Source organism: Falco biarmicus, chromosome 8, assembly GCF_023638135.1.
Source record: "Falco biarmicus isolate bFalBia1 chromosome 8, bFalBia1.pri, whole genome shotgun sequence".
NCBI lineage: Eukaryota > Metazoa > Chordata > Aves > Falconiformes > Falconidae > Falco > Falco biarmicus.
This window is the reverse complement of record NC_079295.1, coordinates 27,789,224-27,816,223: the sequence shown is the minus strand read 5'-3', so window position 1 is coordinate 27,816,223 and position 27,000 is coordinate 27,789,224. Positions and strand designations below refer to the sequence as shown.

The 27,000-nt window shown below is 46.7% G+C and overlaps 1 protein-coding gene across 2 annotated transcripts in view; it reads right to left on the bottom strand.

Annotated features, from left to right (window-relative positions):
* The window catches only part of MARCHF4 (membrane associated ring-CH-type finger 4), a 112,674-nt gene extending 100,029 nt beyond the window's left edge, over positions 1–12,645 (bottom strand). For both annotated transcript variants that reach the window (XM_056350292.1, XM_056350293.1), the window contains exon 1: positions 10,560–12,645. In XM_056350292.1, the coding sequence (XP_056206267.1) occupies positions 10,560–11,036 (477 nt within the window). In that variant the 5' untranslated portion in view covers positions 11,037–12,645. The remainder of the gene's footprint in view (positions 1–10,559) is intronic.
* Between the last annotated feature and the right edge of the window lie 14,355 nt (positions 12,646–27,000).

Sequence of the window (27,000 nt, the reverse complement as noted above, 5' to 3'; positions counted from 1 at the left end):
CTGGCAACACCAAGAAAAAGGTGAGAGAAGAAATCTGTTGAATAGCTGTAAGATGGGAAGGCCAGGGGCAATCCTGCAGGTTTTCACGTGTCTGCAAGAAGGGCAAGAAATAAATCCCTAAGGACTGGGAAAGAGAGTAACGCTGGCAGCTGGTCCAGTCATGGCAGCTTAGCAAACTGGATTTTATGTAGGAGTCCTCACTGCAAGCTATGGGGGCTGCAGAAATGTTTTTCTTTGAAAGGATGTAGTGATCCTGTCTATTAAGAAAATTTTCCAAATGTGGGTTAAATGTAGGTGACAGCACTTCTGCTCTCATATGTCAGAGGAGGCGATGAACTGGTTTTTCCTAACTGGCTGAATCCCATGCATGTTTTCCCAGGCTGAAAGTTCTTGGTTTTAATCTGATGTGGAATAAAACTGTCTTCAAAAACAGAACTTTTTCCATGAGGGAAATCTTTGCTGCCAGCCTGTTCAAGGGTTTCTGAAGCTGTTTTCTAAGGATGCACACAGTAAACAGTCCTTTCTGTGACAGAAAAGACAAAAGTTCATACGCAAAGACAGTTTCAGTTCTCTGTTTTCCCAGATTTTCCCCTTGGGCACTGCAACAACTTCCTACTGTTGGAGATTTTAAAATGAAGATGAGGTATTTCTTCTCCAGTCCTTGCACAGCCATTAACCTTCAAGCAGGAATTTCCTAGAGGGAACTTATTTCACTGCTATTATAGAGGGGTTCAGCCTAGACTAGCCCAATAATGCCCTCTGGCCCTAAATCTTGTAAGAATTCACCTCTCTCCAATGTTAAGGAAATGTTGGGGGTTTATGTCCTAAAATGTGAACTCTTTAGGGCAAGAAAAGCCTTTTCTTCTCTTTTTGATGCATTGTTTGACATACTGATATCCTCTAAAGGTTACCACAGTATCAAAATAACGAATGCTCTAGAGGCCAGAAGCATCCATAACTTTACTTCTGCCTCTTGTGCAAACCCCCTCTTTAATTACTTAACTGCTATTTCTCTCTGATATAGTATTTTATTATTACCTACTTTTCGTGAATGCTCATCTGATCTATCTTAATGTTCTTTTAATATCACTTGGAATGGGATAATAATCTGCTTGTACTTCTCCAGCACCTTTAATCCTGACAGGTCCTAGTGTGCTTAACAAGGAGAAAAGGAAAGTGTTTCATTCATTAGACAGGGCAAGGTCATGCAAGACAGCAGACAGGCGGAGAAGATGACCTGACACAACTAAAGGTGCTGGGGTGTTTGGAGGGGCAGGTGTAGCCCATAGCCCTGTACTCGCAGAAAGTGCATACCATCCTTTGAGCTTTAGTTCACCACCTGCATGAAATTGCCAGGGTAGGTGCTGACATGATGTGGGTGAAGTGTCAGCAGGATTCCTGCATGCCAATGCTGTATGTTATGTCTTCATCAGATCCATCCACAGGGCTTTCTTGGCTCTCCCAGAGACTGGGAATTGGAGTAAAAAACTATACAGGATCTACATGGGTAAGGACAGGGAATGCTGATGGGAGGGGAGATGAACATGCAAGTTCTCAGGGACACCACTTGCTCCATCAAGATACCCGTCAAATATATGATCTTCATGCCTTGGTTTTGACTCAGTTGAAGCAGGGCAATGCCTGTGCTGGGAAGGTGGAGAAAAGGCATCACAGATATGAAGGCAAGAAATGAGGATCTGAGCAAATGTCTGTGCAACCCAAAGCAAAGCAAACAAGGATCTGGGCACAACACAAACACACAGCTGGGAAGTGAGAGGAAAGAAGCTCAAACTGAGGGTGGGGTTAATGCCTCAAGTGACAGTGCTAGCACAAGAGGAAGGCAGAAAAAAGATGGACATGGAGGAAAATGCTGGGTACAAGGTGTTTGAGCTGACATCAGTAACGGATGTCAGGGAGACAGAAGGAGATCTGGGGTTGAACTGAAGAAAATCAAGCCTGCAGAGCTAGCCTTAAGGGCTGACATAACAAAGGAAGTGGACAAGCTAGAGAAAGATGGGAAGGACAAGGAGAAAGAATCACTGTGGGACCCCATTAGGGGATGGCGGAGGAAATATGAGCCACCCCATCAATGATATAGTGATTGGAGAAGCAGGAGAGAAAATGGTGGGGGAGGCAACATTTCAGGTAGGACCAGCTAGAGGCCTGCATCTGCCAGGAAAGGTCATATTCAGCCTTGCTAAGACTGGCTTTAATTGGGGGCAAAGAGCAGACACCTGAACTGAAGTAATGAGGATCCATTCTCTCCTCCTCCGTGTGGCTATAAGCGAGCAGTGATGGGATTGGCCCCAGCCATAAGTCTCATCTCTGGCAGTCAAGGGATCCTTAAAGAAAAGCACGGATGCTCCTCCAGCCTCTTCCTCCCAGCTCTTCTCAGGAGTCAAGGCAGAAGAATTCAAGTCATTAATGACACAGAAGATTCAATAAAGTTAATGCTTACTGTATCCGCAAGCCTGCCTGGAAGGGCCTGCTATGTGGAGGAGGACTGGAGGTGGAAAAAAGAATGCAATTCAGTAGGGCCAAGTACAGCTCCTACACCAAGGCAGTAATGCCAACTGCACAGAGTCAGGATGGAGAAGGACTGGCCAGGAAGCAGCTCTGAGAGACATGGGGGATTATATGGGATCGTGAGTTTAGTAACAACCAATAATCTTCTGCTGTTCCATAAATAAATAAATAAATGAAGACAGCAAACCACCCTAGAATGGATGGCATCTGTTATCTGTTAAACAGGATTCAAAACCTTTCTGCATTGCTCAGCACTGACAAGGACTCAGCTGGAGCATCGTTTCCAACTTTAGACGGTGCATTTAAAGCAAAATATGGACCGTTTGGTGAGAGTTCAGAGATTAACACCAAGGATGATTAGAGGTCTAGAAAACATGTCCTAAGAGCAAAGGTAGAATTGGAATTGTTTCACCTAGAGAAGAACAGGAAGTGTCATGGCCTCAGTCGTCACTTGAACTTGTAAAGTCTGCAGGATGAACTTTCTTTGTATTTACAAGCAACTACTGGATCATACCTTCAATTACTTACTGTTTGGAAAAAAAGGAAATGGTAAAAATAACCTGCTGTCCTCCTAAGGGGCAGGGCAAGAAGAAATGAGCTGCAACGGGAAAGATGAATCTCCAACCATGATCACTCTTAAGAACTGGTTAGATCAGCCTGTCAGGATTTTGGATGGGTGGACTGATTGATCTCTGGAGACCTGGGCATCGCCCAGTGCTTGGGCATGATCAATGCATAGATTAACTAAGAGAAGCTAAACCCATACTGTACCAGAGGTTATGCTGGTAGTCACAGGGAAAGACTTCACAGAGGCTGCAGCTACAGGACTATCTGCATCCAGTGAGGACAAACACCTTCAAATATTCAATACACTACAAACTTTAAAGGTGCTTCCTACATGGATCTCTTAGACACAGCCTGGTTTCTCCAACAAACACAAGGCATCAGATGTAGGAAAGAATAAGACAACATGTAAAACGTATTTTTGCTTCTCATTCTCCCATTCTGTACCGTCCTTTCCCCCACTCCCACCCAGGGAAGCAGGTTAAATTTGTGTGTCTGTTTTAAGTGGTGCCACCAGTGTTCAAGCTGCAGAGAGTGTGTTTGGATAAGATTTTACATAGGCCATAGGAGAACCGGTGCAGAGCAGAGCAAAGTAGGATGGGTGGGACCAAGGTCTGATGTGTCAACTGATGTTGGCCAAGAAGAAGAGAAGAAAGAGGAGGTGAGAGAAAACCACCAAAGAGTGTAAAGAAGAAGAAATAAAATGACAGAATAAAAGATGTGTGAGGATTTCAGGATCTGGGACCTATCACTGGAACCAGTCTGTCTACCAACATTTTGCCTTATCACTTTTCAGAGTGGCATGGGGACAGCCCATTTATTATCTACATATGTTTCCAGGTCTTGCTGGTTTTTTCCTCACCAGCCTCACCAGAAGAAAGTCATCACTCTCCACTGCCAACAATGTAATCTGTTCTACTGTAACCAGTGATAAATCAGAAGAGGATAAAAGGTTGGTTGTGAAAAGATGGGGGAGGCTAGGAAAGTCTTTAGCATCAAGCAATTCATTTTAGGCAAGTAACCCTGTTTAACAAAGGAAAAAGAGAAAGATAAAAAGTTAACAAGCTATTCTGTGAGTATTATTTGAGTCTGGTTTCCCATGGAAACCATATCATGTTGGTTTGGTGGGTTTTTTTCTAATGGGATACATGTTTCTGTTAAAGCTTTTTCTCCAGCTGAAGCTCTGTCCTCCATGGACTTTCCGGTGTGTAGTGCAGCCAATGCTATAATCTCTCCAACAACAGGATGCTTCTAGGTTTCCTTTTCTTCATCTAGCTAGTTTTCATGAAACTTGCAGGAATTTAATGCCTTTCAGATCTCCACTCTCTGCCACATCTGGCTGAAATGGGCCAATAGGTTTAGAGGACGGCTGATGAGCATAAACTCTAATAGCTAACACCATAACATGGCTTTATTCCTTTAGCAATCAGCTAATAAAGGGGATGAGGTGGCCACAGATATGGACCAATAATGATTATAGCCTATCTTAACATCTTACCGCATGCCTAGGAGTGATGAAAACATGTGCAGCAGACACATATGACACTCAAAATCACTGATTTTAGGCACAACCATATTTCTCACTTCTGGACTGGGGCAACCTTGAATGCAAAAATACCAATGTGAGTAAAAGGCTGCCACAGAGGAAGCCCTCACTGGGAATGAATTTTTGCTTGAAAGACAACCTGAATGCAATGCAGTTTTGTCTGAACAGAGCCATTCCAGGAGCAAGTGTTGCCTTTGTGGAAATAACAGTGACTCTACAGATGCAAACAATGGAGCTACATGCTTTTGCATTGCTTGTTCTGTCACTAACTGACATCAGCCACCGTTAATCATAGCCTGAAATGTATATTTAAGAAACAGTGACACAAACACAGACAAGTTCCTTCATGAAGCCTTTTATATGGGGAAAAGTGAAAGAAAAGAAAAACTGCTCCTCAGGCTAGCTAGTGGCACTGAAACAAATGGGTCAGGCATCAGAGTTTCAGCAGGCACAAAAGGTGAAAACCCTGTCTCCTGGAGCAATTAAAAGTCAATGGGATTAGTGGCCTTCACTATTATTTATAGAAAACCCACTGTGTGCACAACATTATTGAAATACAGGGGTCAAGTCCCTGCTACTGCATGCCTACCCTTTTGCTGTTGAAATTAATGGGAGCTTTGCCAATCAACTCTGTGGCAACACAGTCTAAATCTAAAATAGATGACATCCTGGGCTCCATTCACTTGATGGCTCAAGCAAAGCTTTTGCCAAAGCCAAAAATGTTCTGCCTGCACAAGTATAGATTCGATCCTGGGACAGATGAAACAGCACAGTTAGCTGCAGAGGTGTTAAGATTCAAAGATGGGAAGGCAGAGAGGTGGACTGAATGTCACAGGAAGGATCTGTCTTTCCTTTCTGTCAAAATTACAATATACAGATTGAAATCTAAAGGGCCGCATCCCGGCATCTCTTAGTTTTCAGTTTTAGCAGGGCTGTTTGCCAATGAATGATTCTCCTTCTAACACCAAGTAAATGCATCCTGTGGGAATACACCTATGAAAAATACATGGATGGGAAGCTGGCATCATCATTATGTGATTCCACATGCTTGAAAACACTGTCCTGATGGTCTAGCCAGTCTGCACAGACTCCACCAAACACCATCACCCCCCTTTCTGAGCTCCCCTGGCTTTGGACACGCTTGTGATGTTGGTTGCACATTTATTTCTTCTTCCACTCATTCATTATCACGCTCGTGCCCTGAATTCTGCTACAGGCTACCTCTTTTCCTCTTTGTCTCACTCCAGAAAAGAGGTACCTGATTCTCCTTAATCTTACAACATTGTAAATTTGAAATCAAGTATCCCAGAGGCTTCCTCCACTCCTCCGTGCTGCTGAGAGACCAGTGCATAGAGTGGCAATATTTCCTGACTTAGCTCATGCCTTCTCCATGCACACTACCAGGCAGGAAGTTAATGACGGCTTGGCCTGTGCCTGCATTTGTAACAGGAGTGGGGTTGAGATTCTCACTAGTTTTTTCAAGCAATGTATGCTGATGACCAGCCATCTGATGGTACTAACAATTCACTGATCCTACGCAGGGCGCCCAAGAACAGCATTTTAATCCAGACTGAGTAATTTAGGGTCACCTTAGCTGTAGAGAGGTCCTGAGCATGGCAGATGCCTACATGCTGAAGACATTACATTACATGTGCATGAAATCCAGATGTGCCGCTGGCAAGATGGATGTCACTGGCCATGCACAATGGGCTGGTGAGCTGTGAGGCTAGAGACCAGAGCCGGGGCTCTGCTCCTCTTCAGTGCTACCCTGATCTCAAGGTTGGCTTCAGACCTGAAGCATTAATTTTACTTTCAGAAGTAAAATTCTGAAGTGCTATTATTCATTGCAACAACTCTAGATATTCCTAATAACCACATGGCTTTAAAATCCTTCCTTAAATTTAGTTGTTTGTCCTGCTCCTGCAGCAAGGAGCTCCACAGCCTAATTACATATGCCATGGAAATGCATGCTCAAATATCCACTACAAGTTGTCTTCCCTTTCAATTTCCTTGAAGGTCTTCATGTTCTCATATTAATGAGTTGGTATCCCTAAAGTCTGGAGGGGACTTTGGTGGGAAGGTTAGTCTATTTTCAAACATTTCTATTGAATACTGAGCTAAGTCCAAGCCAGCCGCCTGCAGGCAAAAGAGTCCACAGTCTGTTCTCTCTGATCCCTCTTAGCCAACCAATCCTATTCGCACTGACTTCTCAAATCTCCATCTTTACAGCATTTTTTTCCCCAGAACAGAGAAACAGAGACATGCAGGCAGAAATTGACAGGTAAGAAAAGACATACGTACCATCTAACTGACAGTCTAACAAGCAACCCTTGAGACAGACTGATTTCCAAATGATCTTAGGTTTCATTTAAGAACATTTTCCTATTTATTTTCAGCACGGCTAGCACCAGCTCTGAGATCCTAAACTCCATGGTACCACTAACTCCTTGTGACATGGGCAAACAGTTTATCTGCTGATGTAAAGGGACTTTTCAACCATGTCTTTTCCTGCTACTCTCCATGACTTGCTTTCAACTTGGAACCATACCAAATACTGTGAAACATTTGTGAGAGCAGAGCTCGTCTTAGTTTCTTTCTCTTGCAGAACATTGTCAGAGATCCAGGAAAACAGACAAAATTCTGCAAACACTGGTATTAACAAAACCAGAAGAAAATACTCCAGCATTTCTTTCTTACTTTCTCCCCAGAGCTTTGCCATTCAATCCAGGGTCTCAGAATTAGCTGACACAATGGTGCAGGACATTCAGTCAGTGAAACCTTTGAAAATGCCAAGCAAGTCCCCAAAAGGCAATGCCATTACCAAGCTCAGAGTTCAGCCCATCAGCTGTCACCATGTTAAGCTCTCATTTTCAATAAAAGCAGTCGCCTCTTTCAACTGTCAGACCTGAGCAGAGCTTGCTCTTCATGCTCTCAAAACGGGAGCCCAGATGCTGTGATCACCTGGTCATCAGATGCACTCTTTCTCGTCTGCATCCCTGGTTTCTCTCGAGTAACATGGAAGGATCAAAACAGTTTCACAATAATGAGCTTTACTCCTTCCTGTGGTCCTCAGCACATTTTTAAATGAAAGAATCAGCTTACACATAAGAGCCACAAACAAACATGAGGAGCTTAAGATATAAGCGATTCAGTAGCCTAAAGTATCATGCATGTTGGGCAATCATAAATTTAAAGTGAAAATCCCTACCAATTTTGTTTTGCATTAGATATTAAATAAAACCTACTTGTGAAGCCAGATTACTAAGAAACCTTTTTGCCTGTTGTATTTTTTTAAAAAATCAAAACAGGATTAAAACATCTTTTGGAGACTCGCTGTCATTTTATCTGGGTAAATAGGCTTAGAGAGCCTAACAGTCAATTTATAATGAAAGCTTTTGTTCTTGGTACTGTGATGCAGCCCTGCAAATTTGCCCACAGCTGTAGCAGTTTCAGATGGTTTTGACAGGTAAATAAAACACCGTTTATATCTGTCATTTTTATTAATCTGCAGAGTAAGGAACTAGCAATTGTATTTTGTTTCCAAGTGGATAAATTTTCATTATGATCTTGGCAGGAGTGGTATAGAATATTGTGCACCTATGACTTTTATAGTTGAGAGTCCAAAACATGAAGAGTCTTTGCCCAGCTATTGAGTTGGATAACAAATGGGAGAGAAATGCTAAATCAGTAATAACCACCATAATAAAAAAGCACAAGGAATTTGGGACTTAGCCCTGTTTGAGTTTTACTGACATAAGGGCCAAATAAACCAAACTGCAGGTCTTGACATCAGCTGCACTGCTTCAGCTCTCAGTTATTCTGAACCATACTTCTAGGAAGCTGTGTCAGGATCTGGCTGAGCTTTAAAAACCCATGATTCGGCCTCCTCAGTGACTTATGCTTCTTAGCTGCCACAGGGCAAAGGGTTTCAGACACTCCTCAAGCCTTGGTGGTGAAGAAAAAAATTATTTGCAGAAGAAGGTACCGCTTAAGAACGAGTGGCAGAATCCATCTGTGTCTTAATATATTGGTCAGAAACTATATCATATTGGTGAGAGGCAAAAAAAGAGAAATCCTGGTGGAACTTTCTTAAATGCCAGTCACGTCTGCTCAGCTTCTCACTCAGGTAGGTTGGCAGATGGTCAGCAAATAGTCTCACTTTTACAATGCAACCTACACAGGTTTTCAGTGTGAAAATTAGCATCCAATTATTTTCAAGCATTAATGTTCTCCAAGGAAGCGAGTTACCTCTATTTTAATTCTGCTTAGGCTCTGTTTGCTCAGACACGTAAGCCAATCTTGCAGGCACTACAACATACACAGGCAGAATGGTAAGCCAGGGAAGAGTACTAGAAATGTGGAATAATGCAAATTCCCAGGGAGTGAGTCGCATGGCTTCCAACTTTTAGAAGAGACGGGGAGGAGACAAATCAAGTGAGGAAGGCATACAGCATCCCCCAAAAAGAATGATTCCCCACCCTTCCCCCATCTAAAAGCCTACCGCAAAAACTGTCTCACAGCTATCAGTCAGCTGCCTAAACCATTAGAGAAGGCTACAGTCCATTGAGCACCAAGCTCTGCTATGAGACCCTTGGTATGACACATCCAGCAGGACTGTAGATATTCAGATGAGTTGGCGTCAGGCCCTGCATCTCCCAAAGAACAGTGGGAGGGCATTCCTCACCTCCCTGTCCCCATCACCACCATCCTGAGACCCACACAAGGCAAGGCACGATCACTGCATTACAGAAGTAGGCAGCCTTGGGACAGGCAGGATGTGTGCCAGAGCGTGGCCACTCTCAGATGAGCGCTGGCTTTCCTTGGCACAGCACACAGGTCCATAAAGGGGAAAGAAGACATGGGGCAAAACCTGTTTTGCTCAGGATTTCAGCATATTACCTTATGTGCTAGGATCTGTCCCTAAAATGGAAACAGGTATCAGCCAAGCTGAACCTTGCAACCCTTTTCTTGTGCAAGGATCCCTTGTTATCACAGGTAACAGGACTACCCAGAGTAACAAAGCCTGTCTGCATATCTGGGCTTGATCCCACAAGCAGAGGTCTGCAGCCTTCCTTGCTGCCTGCAGCTGTGTCATGTTAGGTAAAAATGCTGCTGTGTATATCACTGTAAGGAAGCTGCCATCCTGAAAATACGTGGACTGCTTTTAATTGTCATTAAATAGGGAGAATAATGTCCCAGGGTGGCACCTTACATTCTGCTGAGGTGGCATCTGTTTCATTCTCCTGGGTGGTGGAGGGAAACTTCACTGGCCTAACCCCAGTCCATATCAAGGAGCATCTCAATGCTGCAGTTTCAGCAGGTACAATTGTAACCTGCCGTTCTCCTTCTCCAGCTTGTGCAACTGGGAGCATGGGAGCTGTGGCAAACCCACAGAGCCCCTACTAGCCATCCCCTGGGAAACACCGGTGAGGTGGGGCTGTGTCCTGCCACGTGTTTGTACAGATTGAAGTTGTATTTTTAAAAGCAGTCAGCACATTAAACGCATCCTTTGCATCGCTTCTGGGATCATCGCAACTGGGTACCCACTAGGCGACAAAAAAGCCTCTGTCGCCAAGATGCGCTCTACTCCAAGGAGCAGTCCACGCGTCCCTCCCATGCCACAGCTGCACGGCTCTGAGGCCCGCACAGGCACCTGGGGGCAAGGCTGCCAGGCAGCAGAGAGGCAGACATAGCCGCCCTCCACCCCACATTTCCCTGGAAAACACCACTGAGGCGCAAAATTCTGGAGCCCCGGACCTGGGCAGAGCTCTGGCAGAGCCCCTCTGGGTTTGGGGTCCTGTTCTGGGTGGCAGGGAGACCCCCTGCAAGCAGCAGGCCCTAGTTCCCGCAGGCTGGAGCATCGCTGCCACCGGGCCCACCGTGGTCCCCCCGCCCCAGCGCCCACCGCCCTCCGCGGGCTCACCTGCTCGGGCCCCTGGAAGCAGATCCTGCAGAGCGGGGTACGGATGCCGCTGTCGACGCTGCTGCCCAGCGAATAGCGGTCCTCGGCCTTGCCCTTGCCGAAGTCATCCGAGGAGGTGCTGCTGGGCAGGGAGGCGGGCGGCTCCCCGGCGGGGCTGCCCCACTCCTCGGCGGCCGGGCTGCCCGCTCCGCCGCCGCCCGCCGCCGCCGCCGCCCGCCAGCCGGGCCCGCGCCCCCCGGGCGGTGCAGCCCCCGCCGGGCCGCCCGCCGCCGCCTCTGCGCCGCCGGGCATGGGGAGCGGCGGCGGCGGGGAGGGCGGCGGCGGCGCGGGGGGTCTCCGCAGCAGGAAGACCTTCAGGTCATTGAAGAGCATGCGGCAGCGGCACTTGAGGAGGCCTTGGTTTCGCAACATCTGTCTCGGACGGAGGAGCCCGCAGCAGCAGTAGCAGAAAATGACCGCGCCGGGTGGTATTAACATGTGCCTTTCCTTGGCAGGCGGGGACGGGGTGGGAAAGAACAGGGCAGCAGCCGGGCGCCCCGCGGCCGGGGGGCTCCGCTGCGGCCTCAGTGTCTGGGGGGGCTGCGCTGGCCGGCGGGGAAAGGACAAAAGCAGAGCCGGAGGGCGAGGGGGCGAAATGCCCGGCAGCCCGCTGGAATCCGGCGAGGATGACAGTTAAAAAAAAAAAATACAAAAAGCACACACACAAAAAAAACCCCAAAAACACACCACCAAAAAACTCGACTCTGCGCTTCTGGGGATTCTCACCCCCGCCCCCCCCTCCAGAAGTTTGTTTAGAAATCAGCGGGAGGAGGAAATATATCTCCCACGCCCGAGGGTCCAGGGGTGCGGGCGGCAGGCTCGGGAGAAAGCCCCTGATCGGCTCTCGCAACTCCTAAGCCTGTAAAAAAGAAGGGTCCACGTCTCCGGTGGGTGTGGGGAGGAGGGAGAATATGGTTCTTTCGACAGTATTTGGCATCTCAAGGAATTTTCCTTTTTCTTCTATTTTTTTCATAATATTTTTTTCAATTAAAAAATAAAACCCGATCACACGAGACCCAGACAAAATAGCAGCCGGTCTGGCTATCAAAATGCAAAATTGGTGGCTGTTGTTATTATCAAAATTGCCTCTTTGACAAAAAAGACCTTCACATTGTTTGTGGGAAAACACCCTACGTTTCCAACACTGTACTCCCAGGTGGCGTCAGATTTTACCATCACCTTTAAAAGATTTCATTGTAAATATTAAAAGTCCTGAAAGAAATAATTAGCATTCAATGAGCTTAATCTCAGATGTACTGAGATAAATAATTTTATATATATAATATATATATAATATATCATATATATTTCATATATATTCATATATTCTGACCTTCTCTATTCCAGCAGCTGTCTGGACCACACCAAAAAAAATCAAAGTGAAATTGGTGAGGGAAGGCGGCTGTATTATTCCCTAAGCTGTTACCATCCTGGACCAAAAAACCCCGTTGAAATCGGATCTATTCTTCGCATGTAATTGACCGGGGAAACGTGGATCTTACATGGTCACGTTTCCTTTCCTCCTTTCACAAAACAGGAACGTCATCAAACGCATTGGCAGCTTGTACAGACCATTGTGGATGGCGAGGCAGCCAGGGCTCTATCAGCAATTGCAGGGACCTCCTTTTGATGCATTGAACGAGGCTCCTTCTTTCTCTCCACCACCGTCCCCACCTTCATTTTCCTCCCCTTCTATCCTCCTCCTCCTCTGACTGTTGCTCTCCCTCACAAGCATTGACATTCAACCATCGCAAGTCTGTCGCACTCTCGCTGGCAGGGAAAAAAAACACCAAAAAAACCAACCAGGCAGATAATTCTCTTCTTCCTCCTAAAAGGCTCGGATGGAGCACAATGCGCCAGACACATGGGGCAGCATGGCTTATTTTTCGTGCGGCTCCTACCGCTTTGGCAACATCGAGCTGGTGTACGCGTGTGTGCCTTCCTCCCTCAGCAGCAGCCTCCTCTCCGCTCTCCCATCCGGCTTGCCGTGATGATGTTGCTGTTGCTATCTCCCTTGGATGCAATGGGGAAGGCAGATTGTTTGCAGTGCAAGCGGGGATTTGCAGGAAGGGAGGGGTGTAACGTGGCCGCGCTCTCCTCCCTCCCCCGGCTTTGGAAAAAAAAAACAACAAAAAACAACACAACAGAGGGGGGGGTGGAAAAAAAAAAAAAAAAAGCAAGCAAAAAGGCGGGGTGAGAGGGGGGAGAATCAAAGGGAGAAATGGGGCCCTTCCCAACCTTTGATGCCCCGGGCTGCCGGCTGCCTGCGAGAGCCCACGCCGGGGAAGGGAGGAGGGGCGGGGGAAGGGGCTGGGCGGCCGCTGCGGCTTCAGCACCAGGAGCCGCGGACAGCTCCGCCAGGCGCGGGCGGGGCACGGCGGCTCCGCCCTGCTCCGCGCCGCGCTGCGCGCCCCCGGCCGCCCGTCCCCCGCCGCCCAGCGGGCCCGGCGAGCCCCGCGGGCCGCCCTGCCCAGCCCCACAACCAGCCCTGCCCAGCCCCACAACCAGCCCGGCGAGCCCCGCGGGCCGCCCTGCCCAGCCCCACAACCAGACCTGCCCAGCCCCACAACCAGCCCGGCGAGCCCCGCGGGCCGCCCTGCCCAGCCCCACAACCAGACCTGCCCAGCCCCACAACCAGCCCTGCCCAGCCCCACAACCAGCCCGGCGAGCCCCGCGGGCCGCCCTGCCCAGCCCCACAACCAGACCTGCCCAGCCCCACAACCAGCCCTGCCCAGCCCCACAACCAGCCCGGCGAGCCCCGCGGGCCGACCTGCCCAGCCCCACAACCAGCCCGGCGAGCCCCGCAGCCAGCCCTGCCGAGCCCCGCAGCCAGCCCTGCCCGGCCCCACAACCAGCCCTGCCCGGCCCCGCAGCCAGCCCTGCCGAGCCCCGCAGCCAGCCCTGCCCGGCCCCACAACCAGCCCTGCCCAGCCCCGCAGCCAGCCCTGCCGAGCCCCGCAGCCAGCCCTGCCCGGCCCCACAACCAGCCCTGCCCAGCCCCGCAGCCAGCCCTGCCGAGCGCGGGCACCGCGGGAGGCGGCCCCGCCGGCTCGGAACCGCCAGCAGGTAGCGAAGCCTCTGCGCTCCGGCTCCCGCTGGCCGCTGCGGGGAAATCGGGAAACTTTCAGGGGCAGGTGGCAGGGATCGAGTTTGGTGATTTCTCGGGCAATGGTGCCTGCTTTACAGGTTCCCAGCAGGAAGCCGAAATCCCACTAACAAACTTTTCCCTAGCAGATTAATTAGTTGCAGAGGATTTCATGGTTAAATAGCTATGATAATATTTTTTCATTTCGCTCCAGCAGCGTTTCCTCACTGATAATTTGTTTTGTTTCAGTAGCATATATTTCAGTAGAAATATGGGTTCCTTGTAGCCCAATGAAAGGTAAATATGACTGAACACTATCGCTTAATTAGCGATTTTCTAAAAGTAACCAATGGCTGCCAAAGCCTATTGTTTTCACTCTCTTCAGCCTATCCGAAAATGCAGGTAGAATTGCTAGATTCCTTTAGCTTTTCTCTGCAAGTATTAGCAAAGGTGGCTTTCTCCACATTGTCCTGCTATGTTTGTCCATGCAGCCCCATCCAGTCTCCGAATACAAGGGGAAAGGTAGTTCTCCACTGGAACTTTGTCTTTGCCATCCCAGCTGGGACAGCTGACAAAGGTGATGGGTTTGATGTGGACCAAAATTATCAATGATACAGATGATCTGAAGGCTTCTAAGTCTATGCAATGCCGCTAACGTCCATGCAATATCTCAGCTTGGGGACCAGTGGACACTTGCCAGATGGGACACACCTTTTGGTAACATAGAGCTGGTCCCACATCATGTCAATGCCATTGAAATGTCAGGCTCCTTAATTCAGTTTCTCCATAGGGTATCCTCAAACTCCTGCTCCAGTAGGATATAGCATACACCAACGCCCAGGCTGAGTTCTCTAGCTGGTCTTATGCATGAGGTCTTCATTGGCAATGACATGGGAGTTACAGCTGACAGACAATCTAATGCCATTCAAAAGTTGTGCTGGGCCCTAGAAAATAACTTGAAATTGTCTCAGAATAAGGTGTGACACGTATAAACCACTGTGCCATGATCAGCAGAGGAATGTGTTGTTACCTAATTAAAAAAGGAGCAAAACTGATTATTCACTACAGGAAAATGAAAACAGCACATGCAATTAATTTCCAGCAAATAAATTACACATCGGGATGCTCTAAAGCTAAAACATTTATCACTGCAGCCTGCTATTTCTCAGAAAAACTGGGCAGATTTGCCAGGGTGGCTCTCTACAACATATTTAAGGCTGCTCAGGATTTCATGTGTCTAATGTGGTCATTAGAGAAATAATAATGGAAAGAGCATTTTAGGGACTTCCTGAGCATGACACAGAATGGCTAGAGGCTGAATCTCTGTGCCCATGCTCCAGGATGGCTTTCCACACCCCCTGCTTTTTATTGCCCTCATCTCATCTTCTTGTTTTGATGTCGCCAACATTTTTAGAATGGTTCCATCAATAACACAATTGGATAAAAATATATTGTTGGCACCCTTTACTTGTGTAAAGCATCTTTCATCCTTCCCTCCTGCCCATGCCTGGTTTTACAGAAAGAATATGCTCAGGGTAGAGGAAATCTTTGTATTATACTCTGGGTTTTAATGTATGGGCTGTGAGCCCAGAGAGCTGAATGGCTGATAAATGTGACAAAATAAATAAAACAAATAATAAATCGGAGGTGCTCCATATGCTTCCCAGAGGTGAGTGGGTACTATTATTCCTCTTCTGGTAAATGGGCCAGCGGCCAACGTTTTCACACTTGGATGCTGCATTCAGATCCCTTGGTATCGATCAAGGTGCCTTGCTTAAAATGATCACACTGCAAAGAGTTGGCTCAAGACACTTCGGTGAGATCCTGGTGAAAGCAGAGGGCTGCCAGGAGGCCAGTGCAGCCTTCCAGACTTTGCTTCACAGGAAGTTACATGCAGCAAATGATGGGCATCACTTCCTTTTGCAGAAGGGCCTGTCTCTGGGAGTTTTGATGGTGTCTCTCTTGATCCCACTAATATTCATGAGGTTAACATAGGGAGGAAACATAGGGAAGCATCAGCTCTGGCACACACTACCCGTGCCTTCCTCAGGTAGAGAAAAAGGAACTAAAAAACATGGATCCATCAGCTGAGAGGGGAGAACTGGTTCCTCTTGATTGCTTACATCTGAGCTACCAACTGGGAAATCAGAAGGGGAGATGCCCAGGTATCTCAGCGCAGACCTGCATGCCTGTTTGTTATAGAACCTGCATCAGGACGGATTCAGATGTCAGGATGCAGGTTGGTCTCACAGCAGATACTCTAATCCTGATCTTCTAGAGCAGAGTGTGGGCCCATTGGTCCTTAGCTACCACCTCAACAAGGAGGAAAAAAGTATTGCTGTTTATGTGCCTCCTCTTGACCTCTGTACAAGCCACCGCTCAGTACAGAGGTGGTAGACGAAGGAAGGAAGAAGGTGCCTAGAGCTGCAGCAATACTTTATCTGTCTATGTGGTGGTCTGATATAACATGATATATATTTTTTTTTAATGTTAGGTCAGAGATTTAAAAGTGGCAGAGACAGTGAGAGGGCAAACACAAGCAGGAAAGCTCTGCATGGACTGCGGCCGAAAAGCCTGAACACAGCATACTGGTCATTGTGCATGAGTATGTGAGAGACAGACAATATAAATGCTGATGTGGACAGCCAGGATCAGAGAGCCAGAGAGCTGCCAGAGAAACATCCCTTTGTGTTTTCCATCTCTCAGGAAGTAAACAGTTACCTAAACCCATTTTCATGCCCACCTACTCAGTCAATAGCTGCACTGCGCCTCCTGCTCCACTTAGAGCTCCTTAATGGTGCAGAGGAGCTTTGATTGCTGTGGCGTGGGCCCCATCACTCTGGCAAACCATTACTTAAATCCAATCCATCGAAGGTTCCTACTGCTCTCTCAGTGATGGGGAGCTGCTCATCAGCTGAGTACCCTGTGATTGCTCGTCACAGCCAGACTTCCTGGTTCCTTTTCCAGGATGGAGATACTAAATAAATCTCAAGTGATGCAATTACCATAACTCAGTTGACGAAGCTTGTGGGTAGATGCAGCCAGCTGCTGGAGGGAGCTCTGTCGCATTTTCTTTGGTCTGTCTTTCTTTCTGGGCAGTTGTAAATGTGCTGATGCAAAGGATGCTGCTGGCAAGATGGGCTCTGCAGGTGGGGGTTATGCATCTTCCAAGTATTCAGAAATAATCCATGCACTGATTAGAATGATCTTTTCAACAGGGATGAGAAATCATTTCTGGAGTGCTTTACTTTGGTATATCTGCTGCCTTGGGCTAGAGCAAAAAGCATGGTACCCTGCACACAGAGAGTCCCTGTGCTATTGCTTTCTCCCCAAGCAGGGCCCGACCTTCCACTCCCTCTCTTTCTGCAAGGATCACGGTCTGCCTCTGAGTTGATATAGAGAAAATTTTTCTACTTCCATGGCACCTTGCTCTCTGCCAAGAAAAGAGAAGGAAATATTCTTTTTTGAAAAATCAGGCATGTCCCACAATAGGAGTCCAAGCAAAGAAGTAGAACTGCACATCTCTTTCCTTGGGTTTAGGAAGAAATCCAGATCTTAGTTTTACTGAGTTTGTCTTGAGGCCAGTCAATGTGCAGAAGTATGCGAGAGAGATGATACAACTGCTGATAAGGACAGCCCCCACCTTTCCTCCTTTAGGATCTGGATTTCAAATTCAAACTTGCAAAGCCACAGCACTTCTATTCAGAACTAGACAACCCCAAACATAGAGCTTTCCTGGTAACAAGTCCTACACTAACTCCTACAAAAGGAATTCCTTGTCCCCTTGGGTGACTAGTCAGAACTGTGACTTGAATAGAGCAGCTGCAATAGATGGTGCATTTCAGGATATCTTCTAAGGCATTTAGCCAAATCCTGAGTGGTTTTAACTATCCAGGAATGTAGTAATTGTCATGAAATCCCAAACCTAAAATTGGAATTTAGACATTACAAAAAAAGAAAGAGGAGAAAGTATATAATCACGGCCCCTTGGATATTTCCACTACTCTCCTGAGTCAAGTCAAATTTGTTTCAGGTCTCCAATTGCATTCTCAGATGTATGTTATTTTAGCAACATGCAACAGTCCTAGAATGAGCTCTCACTCATCTGACATGGGATTCATAGAGAAAACAATGTTGTTAAACAAGCCCAGTAGGGGCTGATCCTGAGAGATACGCTATGCTCTCCAAATCAAGGTGAACTCAGAGGATCTAGCATGTCATCAGGCATTTCCTTAGTTACCAGGATTCATGATCTGACACAGTAATACTGAAGATATTCCTCTTAGTACCATCATGATTATACTGTGGCACAACACTGCCATAGTCAGCTTAAGAAAACAGGAGTAACTTTGTACGGGAAGAATAAAAGTCTGTCCTCAGGAGGACCCATTTGTGGCACAAAAGGGTCATGTGTAGTGACACTATGCCAGGATGTGCAGGAGATGGATCCTGTGAATCCTGTGCTGAGCTGAGATCCCTCTTGAGCTACAGCTCTGCTCCAGTATAATAAGCATCCTGAACATTTGAGACTGTTTCCCTAAACTCTTACAAATCCAAATCTTAGGATTTAACATCTCAGGCTGCCCAGATAACTTCCTCAGCTACAGCACCTTGTTTCTGGATCAGCAGGCAAATACACACATGCTGCATAAATACAACGCAGGCAGTGAAGTCACTTACAAGCCAGATAACCTTCTTAGTCTCATCCGTAGTAGATGAGTTTTCATGTTGGCAGAGTCCAAGGTCCAGACATGAGCTGAAGACCATTTTAGGTGTCTCCTAAGCGACCCTCATTGCATATAGTGGGTCTTGAGAAGGGAGGGAACACGGGAGATCAGAGAAAGGCACACAGTGAAGAACATTGTAGGAGGACATCCTAGTTTCTCCCTGCGCTGAAGAAGCACCCACCACATGCACCAGCTCCACATCATTTTCACAGCAAGAACAGTCAGTAGGTTTCCAGATCTGCTTAGAAATGACCGGTACAAAATACCGGGCTAACCCACAGCCTGTTAAGATACTGTTTTGCCTCTTTCTCTGGCCCTGAATATGCTCTAGTGCACATCAGAAATACAGGAAAGCTCACAACTGTCTCTAGTAAGTGTGCAAAGATTTCACTAACAGGTATCACTCTCCTTGGTGACTTGTCCCCACACCTTTGCACAAAGGACAAGTGCAGTGCAAGGCTCCAACAGGAAGAGGTAAGAGAGATAAGAGGATGAACATGGATTTAAAGGCAGGGCTGTCAGAGATGGAGCGCTGCTGGTGATGAAAGCAGAGAGAAATGGAAGAGCAGTGAAAAGTTAATGGATTTACACCAGCAGAAACAGGAGCCGATTTTTGACCATTGCACTTCTAAGGAGGATACCTCAATAGTACCTCAGAATGGAAACCTTGTTCTGAAAGGGAGGTCTTGGCCTTGAATGTGGCCCAGACACAGCATTTGAAAGGGAGCTTGGGCATCGCATTGACACACTCTCCCAGGGCCTCAGGAGCACATGAAGTGACAGACTATGACAAAGAATGGTAGCCTAGATCTACTGCTTCCTAATGCACTTTACGTTAATTAAAGGGAGATTTCAAAACCATTTACATTTTCTTGCCAAGATAATTCATTGGTTTAGAATTTTATGTAGTCAAAGGGCTTTATAATTACATTTTATGGCGGGGGCAGCATTTTAAGGATGGATGCTCCCAGGTGCTGAACACCTCCATGAAGGTGCTCAGCGCCCAGTGGGCTGAACCCTTGATGAGCTGGAAATCCCCTCTGGTCCTTGGGGTCACACAGCTCTTAATGACTTGGGCCCACTAGACTGACTTCAGTCTCACAGCCCCCAAAAGGAAACCGTCAAAAGCACTTGCTTCTGAGCCATTGTCTGCATGTAAGTGGCAATTCCCTGCTGTTGAAGGGGCTTTTCCTTCCTAACAGGCTTTAGCTCTCCCTGGTGATAGTTTTTTAACCCTCAGGACAGATGCAGGTGACTATGGTGATGGGCTGCTTCTAATACCAGCCCTTTCATTCTTAAGACTAATGTCTTTTCCCTGGATATTCCTCCCTGACAGATGCTTGCTGCTGTTCAAGAAGAGGGGGAAAACACAAGCCCTTAACCCCAGGAAATACTCCCCTCCCTAAGTCACCCCCAAACGCACATCCTTGCCTTCCTGCCCTGCCCAGTAAGGGCATGAATAAAATCCTGGCCCTGAAAGCACTTAAGCTAGGTGGGAAGAGCTACAAGATTTGCATAGGGAAACTGAGGCACAGGCAGGAAAATTCACTCATTCGAGTCAGCCGTGAAGCACTATGTAGGGACCTATTTTACTTCACAGCAAGACTCTCTTCTGAGAGGAATCTGCACATCCTTGTGTGATGTGCAAATAAGCACACATGCAATATATATCTGTTTTTCTTCCCTCTCTTTATGACTGAATAATGACACAATCTTTATTCCATGGAAGTTTTACTGCTGCTGTTTATTGCCCCCTGGAAACAGCATGACAACAGCCCACGGCTCCTCCACAGCAACTCGCAAAGGTCTCCTGAGCAGAGAATTACGCCCGTCGGACGCAATAAACAGCAGGAACAGTAGAGTGACTAAGCACCAAAGATCCTGCATTTGTGTAGAAACTATGAGAAGGAGGAAAGGATGCCCTGGAGGACAGATAGTGCCTTAGGAAAAAAGTTTCCAGCATGTTCTAAAAAGGAAGGTTTCCACACATAAGACAGGCCAAATTGGAACCTCATCCCACCCTTGAACTTGCCTGTGGTCTTGGGTAAAGCTCCCATGCCAGGCATGAAGGCCAGGAGAGCCAGCAGCATGGTGTCCCAGATCCTCCCCACCTACCCCTGGAGCAGCAAGGAAGGGCATTCAAGCTTGCTGTGACCCCACTGGAAGAGTTGGTGGCCATTGTTTCCCCTGCTCCCAGCCACCACCTGCCCCAGCACAGTGGCCACGTCATGGGTCTCGGATCAGACTCCCTGCACAAGAGGGTGCATGGGGCAAGGTGGGCTTAGCTCACTGTGGGACCAGCTTTTGCCACCTGCAGGGCATGGTGTTGTGGTACCCACAGTAACTCTGGGAATGGGCCTGGGTCTCATGAGACCCAGAGGAAGACCACAAGCTGCCAGGACTGCAGCAATGACTGTGCTTATGTACATTATGACAATGCGGAGCTGCTGCTGACATATGCTAAGTGAAGCCCATGGCTGGAGTCCCAGTCATCCAGACAAAAGGCAGAGCAGGCAGACCTCTTCCTTGGGATGCTGCTTTTTCAGTTACATGGTGGCACTACACAGAGGAGAAGAGTTTCCTCTAGACACACCAGCTGACTCTAAAATTGGAAAATCACAGAATTGTCCCAGAGTACCCTGAGATGTAGCCTCCCCCTGACCTCCCTGATGTGGTTTGGGTGTGTGATATCAGGAAAGCTTGCATAGGCAGATGGTGTCTCCTTTATCTGAAGCCATCATGTGCTGGGACTCTGCTACTGAGCTCACACCTGTCCAGCTCTGATGCCTTTTGGGGAGCCCTCATTTAGGCTGATAAGGATCAAAACCATGAGGGATCTCAGCAAAGAAAACTGCCCACCCAGTCTCTTTTCTCTGACACAGAGCTGCTCCTGCAGTGCCATCGGCAATATGTGCTCCTACGAAATTGCTGTCCCAATGAAATCCTGACACACACATGAAAAAAAATTGATCTCCATTTATTGTCTTCCCACATCCCTCCTGCACCCCCACCCCCCTTTTCCAAGCCACTGAAGATCTCTCTGCTTGCAACTGCAGCTCTCCCCTTTCCTTCCTACTACCCTGCTATCCATCCCTCCTCTGGTCATCTCACATTGCCTCCAACCCTTTGCTCACGTTCTGCTTTGTGGCAAAAAGGAGATTAATATATCAAATAAAAATAACACAAAGGGATTTAGCACAGACACAAGATGCCAGGGTGACAGTCAGGATGCTGGAGCCATCTGCCAAGCCCAGACTCCACACCACTGGCAAAGCTGCTCTGCTGCCGGGTGCATCGAGGGCTCCCAAGTGAAAAGCACAGGAGTCCTCAGCTTGAGCTGAGCTCTGTGGCTGAAAGCAGAGACAGATGCACATCATCTGTGGATCAGGCCGAGAGGGGGACTCTTAACACACACTGATTATTGATATTTCATGGTCCTGACGTCCAGCAACCACACTGAGAAGAGACACAGGAGTTTGTTTTTCAGGTTTGCATTTAACCACGCCCCTTCTCACTGAATGTGAAAGCCAAGGCGAATCACAGATCACTGTGGAGTTCTTTGCTCACTAGGCTTGGGTCAAGACCCTGATTTTGTCATTCAGTCTGTATCAGCTGTAACAATTTCTACTCTACTCTGACCCAAGATGGTTCTGAACCATCGACTACAGGCAAAGCAAAGTCCAGTGGTTGCTGAGTCTCTCACCTATGAAATCATTAGGATAATCTCCATCTAAAGCATTGAACTTTTTCAGCAATCCTGTTTTCTCTTCTAGTAACTAAGCCTCAAGAACTCCTGACCCACCAGGTATTTGCAAAGTGGCATGCATTCAAAATGCACTTCTTTTATAGCAGTGGTGTTATCACATAGTGAGCTTGTTCCTGGAATGAGCATTACTTAGGACTTGTCAATACTTTAATCTGATTTATACAAGCTGTGTTCTCGCTCTCTCCCCTCTTCGCTCAAATAAGCACTAATAAGTTCTCAACCTGGACAAATTCCAGGTAGTGGGATCAGTACCTGGCAATATATCAGCTGTGTTGCTGAAATCGAGGATGAAGCAGGGACAATTGAAAAGGTTTCTCCCGTTTGTTTTTAATTCTGCTTGCAAATAGCTTGGTGCCTGTCTGAAGTATGACTGTCCTATAGGAATACACTTCATTTCATATATTACTGTGCACCAATTAAGTAATTAATGAAAGTCTGGAAAATCTATAAAAAAAGTTGGTTGCATCCACAGGGAACATTAATTCTGCACGGTGTCACAACCATGAATAAAACCTGACAGCATGTGCAAATTCAGAGGGAACTACCTGTTCTGCTGTTAAGAGATCAAGTCCAGGGGCTGCATCAAACGGTTTTCAAGACCTGGTCTTTAACTTGTCTGTGGACTGGGAAATATTTTCAGGACATACAGGGGTTAGTTTTTGTCCTCCAGGACTCAGCTGTCACTTTACAACCATATGATGTATTCAACATTGCTAGACACGAATGTCACTGCTTTTAGCCTCAAATTCTGTCAGCATGATATTGTGGTGTGATGCAGTCAGTCAGCATCTTGATTTGTGCATTGCTTCACAATTTGCTCTGGAAGGGCTTAGGGTCCAATTCTGCAAACAGTTCTGCAAATGAGAAAAGTCATCTCCACCACTGCTTCCAGGCCTGAGCCTTTCATATCCAGCAAGCAGCATTCTTAGAGCACGGGGCAGAACCACGCATCCTGGCAAAAATGTACAGAAAAGGTGGCCGCTTCCAAACTTTACTTGACCTCAGAGGCAACGCTTGATTTCTCTGTGTTACAGTGAATCCAGATGGACAACAGAGAAAGAAACAAGGGACTTGCTGAAAACCCAACTGCTGCTTCTGAGCTTGGATTTTCCAGGTCAATACATTTTAAAAAATTTTCCACTGATAGAAAACTTCACCCTTCCACACTCAGTCTTAAATCTAGCTCCTGCAAGATAATTTTAAAAGGAATCTGCTGCCCGTTAAAAGAGGAGACCCACTCCCAATCCATACTTCTGCAATGTCTTTTGATTCGAGGCCACCCCATAGCAATGAACAGAGCTTCATCACCATCCCTCTAGACAGTGTTTGTGAGGGTCTAAATAGCAAAGGTGAGTTTTGTAGTATGGACATCTGTTTTCTAGGACCTTGATCAAGAATTATAAACTCATTTCACATACACCAGTGAACAGCTGCCAGAGAGCAACAGCTTTCAACCCTCATCAACCTGAACTAAATGCAGGCCAGGAAGTTACTGGCAGAGACTCCCAATTCATCAACAACTTCTAAAGTATTTCTGTCCTCAGCAATACCAGAATAATCTCAGATTAATACATTAAATCATGAATCCAGAAAGTTAACATATCAGCAAACAAATATATTTGTATATGCACAAATACATATACATTTATAAACTCAGTGTGCATACTGTCTGTGTATGTGTGCACCCTCACATGACAAGAGATCCACTCAGACAACTCTTGCACTTTTCTCCTTTCCTAATACAGGAGCTATGGAGCAACCACTGAAGCTGAAAGATGGAAAATGTCAAACAGACCACCAGGAATAACTTTTGTTGCAACGTATGATCAGCAAGTGAAATATATTGCCTCAAGATATCACCCAGGATTAAACTATGCATTTTATAGTGGACAACTATGTGATAACCCCATGATCTACCGCCTAAAACATGGATCTGTTCCCCAGTACAGACAAAAGAAAGGATTCAGTGGACAACCATGCTGAATGGGATGAGTAGTTCCTTTATTTTTTTATAATGAAGCTAAATCTCATAATCTTTTACTATTGTAGCTCTTGTGCTTTTTAATCCTTTTTACTAGACAAAAATATTCCCCAAACCACTAGTTTCTCAAGTCCCAGAAGTTACAAGTGAGCTTAGACAAACTTTTCCAGCCCTCAAACCATGAGATGAGCAAACTTGCTGTGGATCCTTCATGAACCTTTCTCAGGATGAAGCAAGACTTGTCCTCATGATGTTACACAAAACTAATTTCCCAGATCAAATGCCTGTTTGTAATTGAATTTGGACATATTCGACTACATGACAAACACTAAACCCACTGCTTGTTGTACAATGTATAATGTCTATGTCTAGTTATAGCCCCACTGGGGAAGGGACAACTCTTTATTCACCTGTAAAGAACCCTCCATACCTGTGCCACCATAGGAATAAAAAAATACTACTTGCACTACCAGTCCCTTGAGCTATTCATGCCCCTTCCCTTCTCCCCCATCACCCTATATTAAGCCTTTTAAAGCCAAACGTGGCTGTAAATCTTTCCAAATGCTAGAGGAACATTTTGCTAAAGCATTATCCATCTTAACATCATGTCAGATTTCTGAATGAGAATGACTTCTTCAGTGGGAACAGGCCTATAACTTAAACTGCTTCTCATTTCCTGAAGCACTGGAATTGTGCTGCTCCCTAATGTTACTTTATTAAGATGCGATTTGTCATCATATTGCTGAAAACAAGATAAAATGCAGGCTAATTAAATTCCTTATTTAACTTGATGAGCATCTGCTTTCTGTAGTCACATTCTTTTAAACAGAACCTTTGTAGCTGTTTCTCAGGATCTGGCTATCACGATTTTTACTGTGATCAGATTGGGGAAATACCCTGCCTAAATAAAGGCACGTGCATTCCCAGTGCCCATGACCCCTGTTATTTAGAATAAGAGACGAACAGCACCACCAGGCAGACTGCAGCAGCGCCTTGCAAGCAGGCTGCCCTGACACTTCAAGAGCACTCCCTGTTGTGGAGTAATTGTTATCCCATGGAGCCCAGTGGAAGTCACGGAGACAAGCTGGTAGGAAAATACTGCAGCTGACAGCAAATGTTTTCTAGATCAGGCTGCCACACAAAATATAACAAACAAATCACCTTGTGACTCCCCACTTCTGTAGCAGATGAGACTCCCAACATTAAGAAGAATCATCTGCTAAAGGAGAAGGCTTACCAAGCTTAAGCACGCACTTCAAGTTAAGCATGTCCTTAACTTCCCTGTTTGCCAAGGCCAGATTTTGGCTCACTTCCCATGCACTGCATTCAGGAAGGTTTCTAAGACTAAAGCAACCTTCCTGCATCATTGGTTGAGTGAAGACTGAGGGCAAAAGAAAGTCCTGTGCTAAGTCCGCATTCCTAACTAAAGCAGTGGTCTTATGCTGCTCCCATCCAAGTCACAGCAGAGCATGGCAAACAGCTGTTTCAGAACCCACTGTAAGCTCAGGGCTTTTAGGAAAGTCTTGGGCATGCCGCAACCCTGGGTCTATCTCTTGGAAGCCCCCCTGGCATCAGACTTGTATCCCACGTAAGTCCAGAGCTGCTCTGCCAACTCCACCTGATCTGGAATACGCTTTGAGATCCTCCAAGGAGTGATGCCACTCTTGTGCAAGGGCAAAGGACCATTAATATTACATGGGTGGTTAATTATTTAACATCAGTGACCTCTGATGCTTCTGCTTAAAGGATTTCTCTGCATCTCTGTGTCTCATGCACCAGGGAGAGAAAGGGCAGAGAACTGTGGCTAGCTTTAACAAACAGGATCTCAGAAGTTGGCTTCACATCAATACTAAGGCCATAGGATTAGCTGTTTATCCTGAACTTGAAAAAAACAGGCCAGTAATTTAAACTCTAGAACAGAACTGGGAATGCAACTTTGGTTTGTTTAGCCTGGTTTCCTAATGTAATAACACTCACCCAGTTAAATCCTCTGTGTGCACACAAGCTTTTCCTTCTAACTTTGCACCCTTCTTCCAGTTCAACTGTTTTTTACCAAGATAAAGCTCTGTTCAGTATCTGGACCCAGTTGTGTAGAGCAGAGGCATGTGCTCTGCCCTGATCTTAAGCATGCTATGAGACACTGGAGAGTCCGCATTGCCAATGCCCTCACTGCAGCTGGATCACAGCTCATGTTGTGTTAAATGCTGGCAACACAGAAGCTTTGGAAGCATTGTTTGCATCTCAGTGTTGATATGGGGGTTTATTTTCTCTTTTAAATCTTTGTTCTGGGTGCCAACGAACTGCCCAACACACCTGTGCTGCACTGCATAAAAGATCAAGAGTCAGCTCAGCTTTGCAGCAGCTCTCTGTGAGTCTGGCAGTGGCCTGGCAGTGGCCTGGCAGCGAAGCGGAGGCCTTGTGCTGTGCAGACCATTGCTCTGGACTGGAGCTGTGGAGAGGAATCCAGCCAAGAGGGACAGAAGGCAGAAAAGAGACTCTGCAATCTGTTGGAGGGGTTGTACTATAAACAAGAGCAGGAAGGCTTCAGCATGCCAGGGAAGAACAAGCTGCATAGATAAAAGAGGCTGCTTAAAAAGAGTGGAGAGTGACTAATTTTCCTTGCACCGGGTGGCCAAAGAGCAGGGAAAAAGAAGTGGTCTTCACTGAGCTGGCAGTCAGAGGAGGGGAGCAACCTTCTCATGCTGGAAAAGCTTACAGAAAAGTCTCTGCAGGTCCTCTTTTGTCAGAGTTTCAAGGGCAGCTGGATTCAGAAAACTCCAAATTTTGTTTTTGGTGCTACAAAGATGCTCAGTGAAAGGGCCTGATTCAGCGGTGGTAGCTGG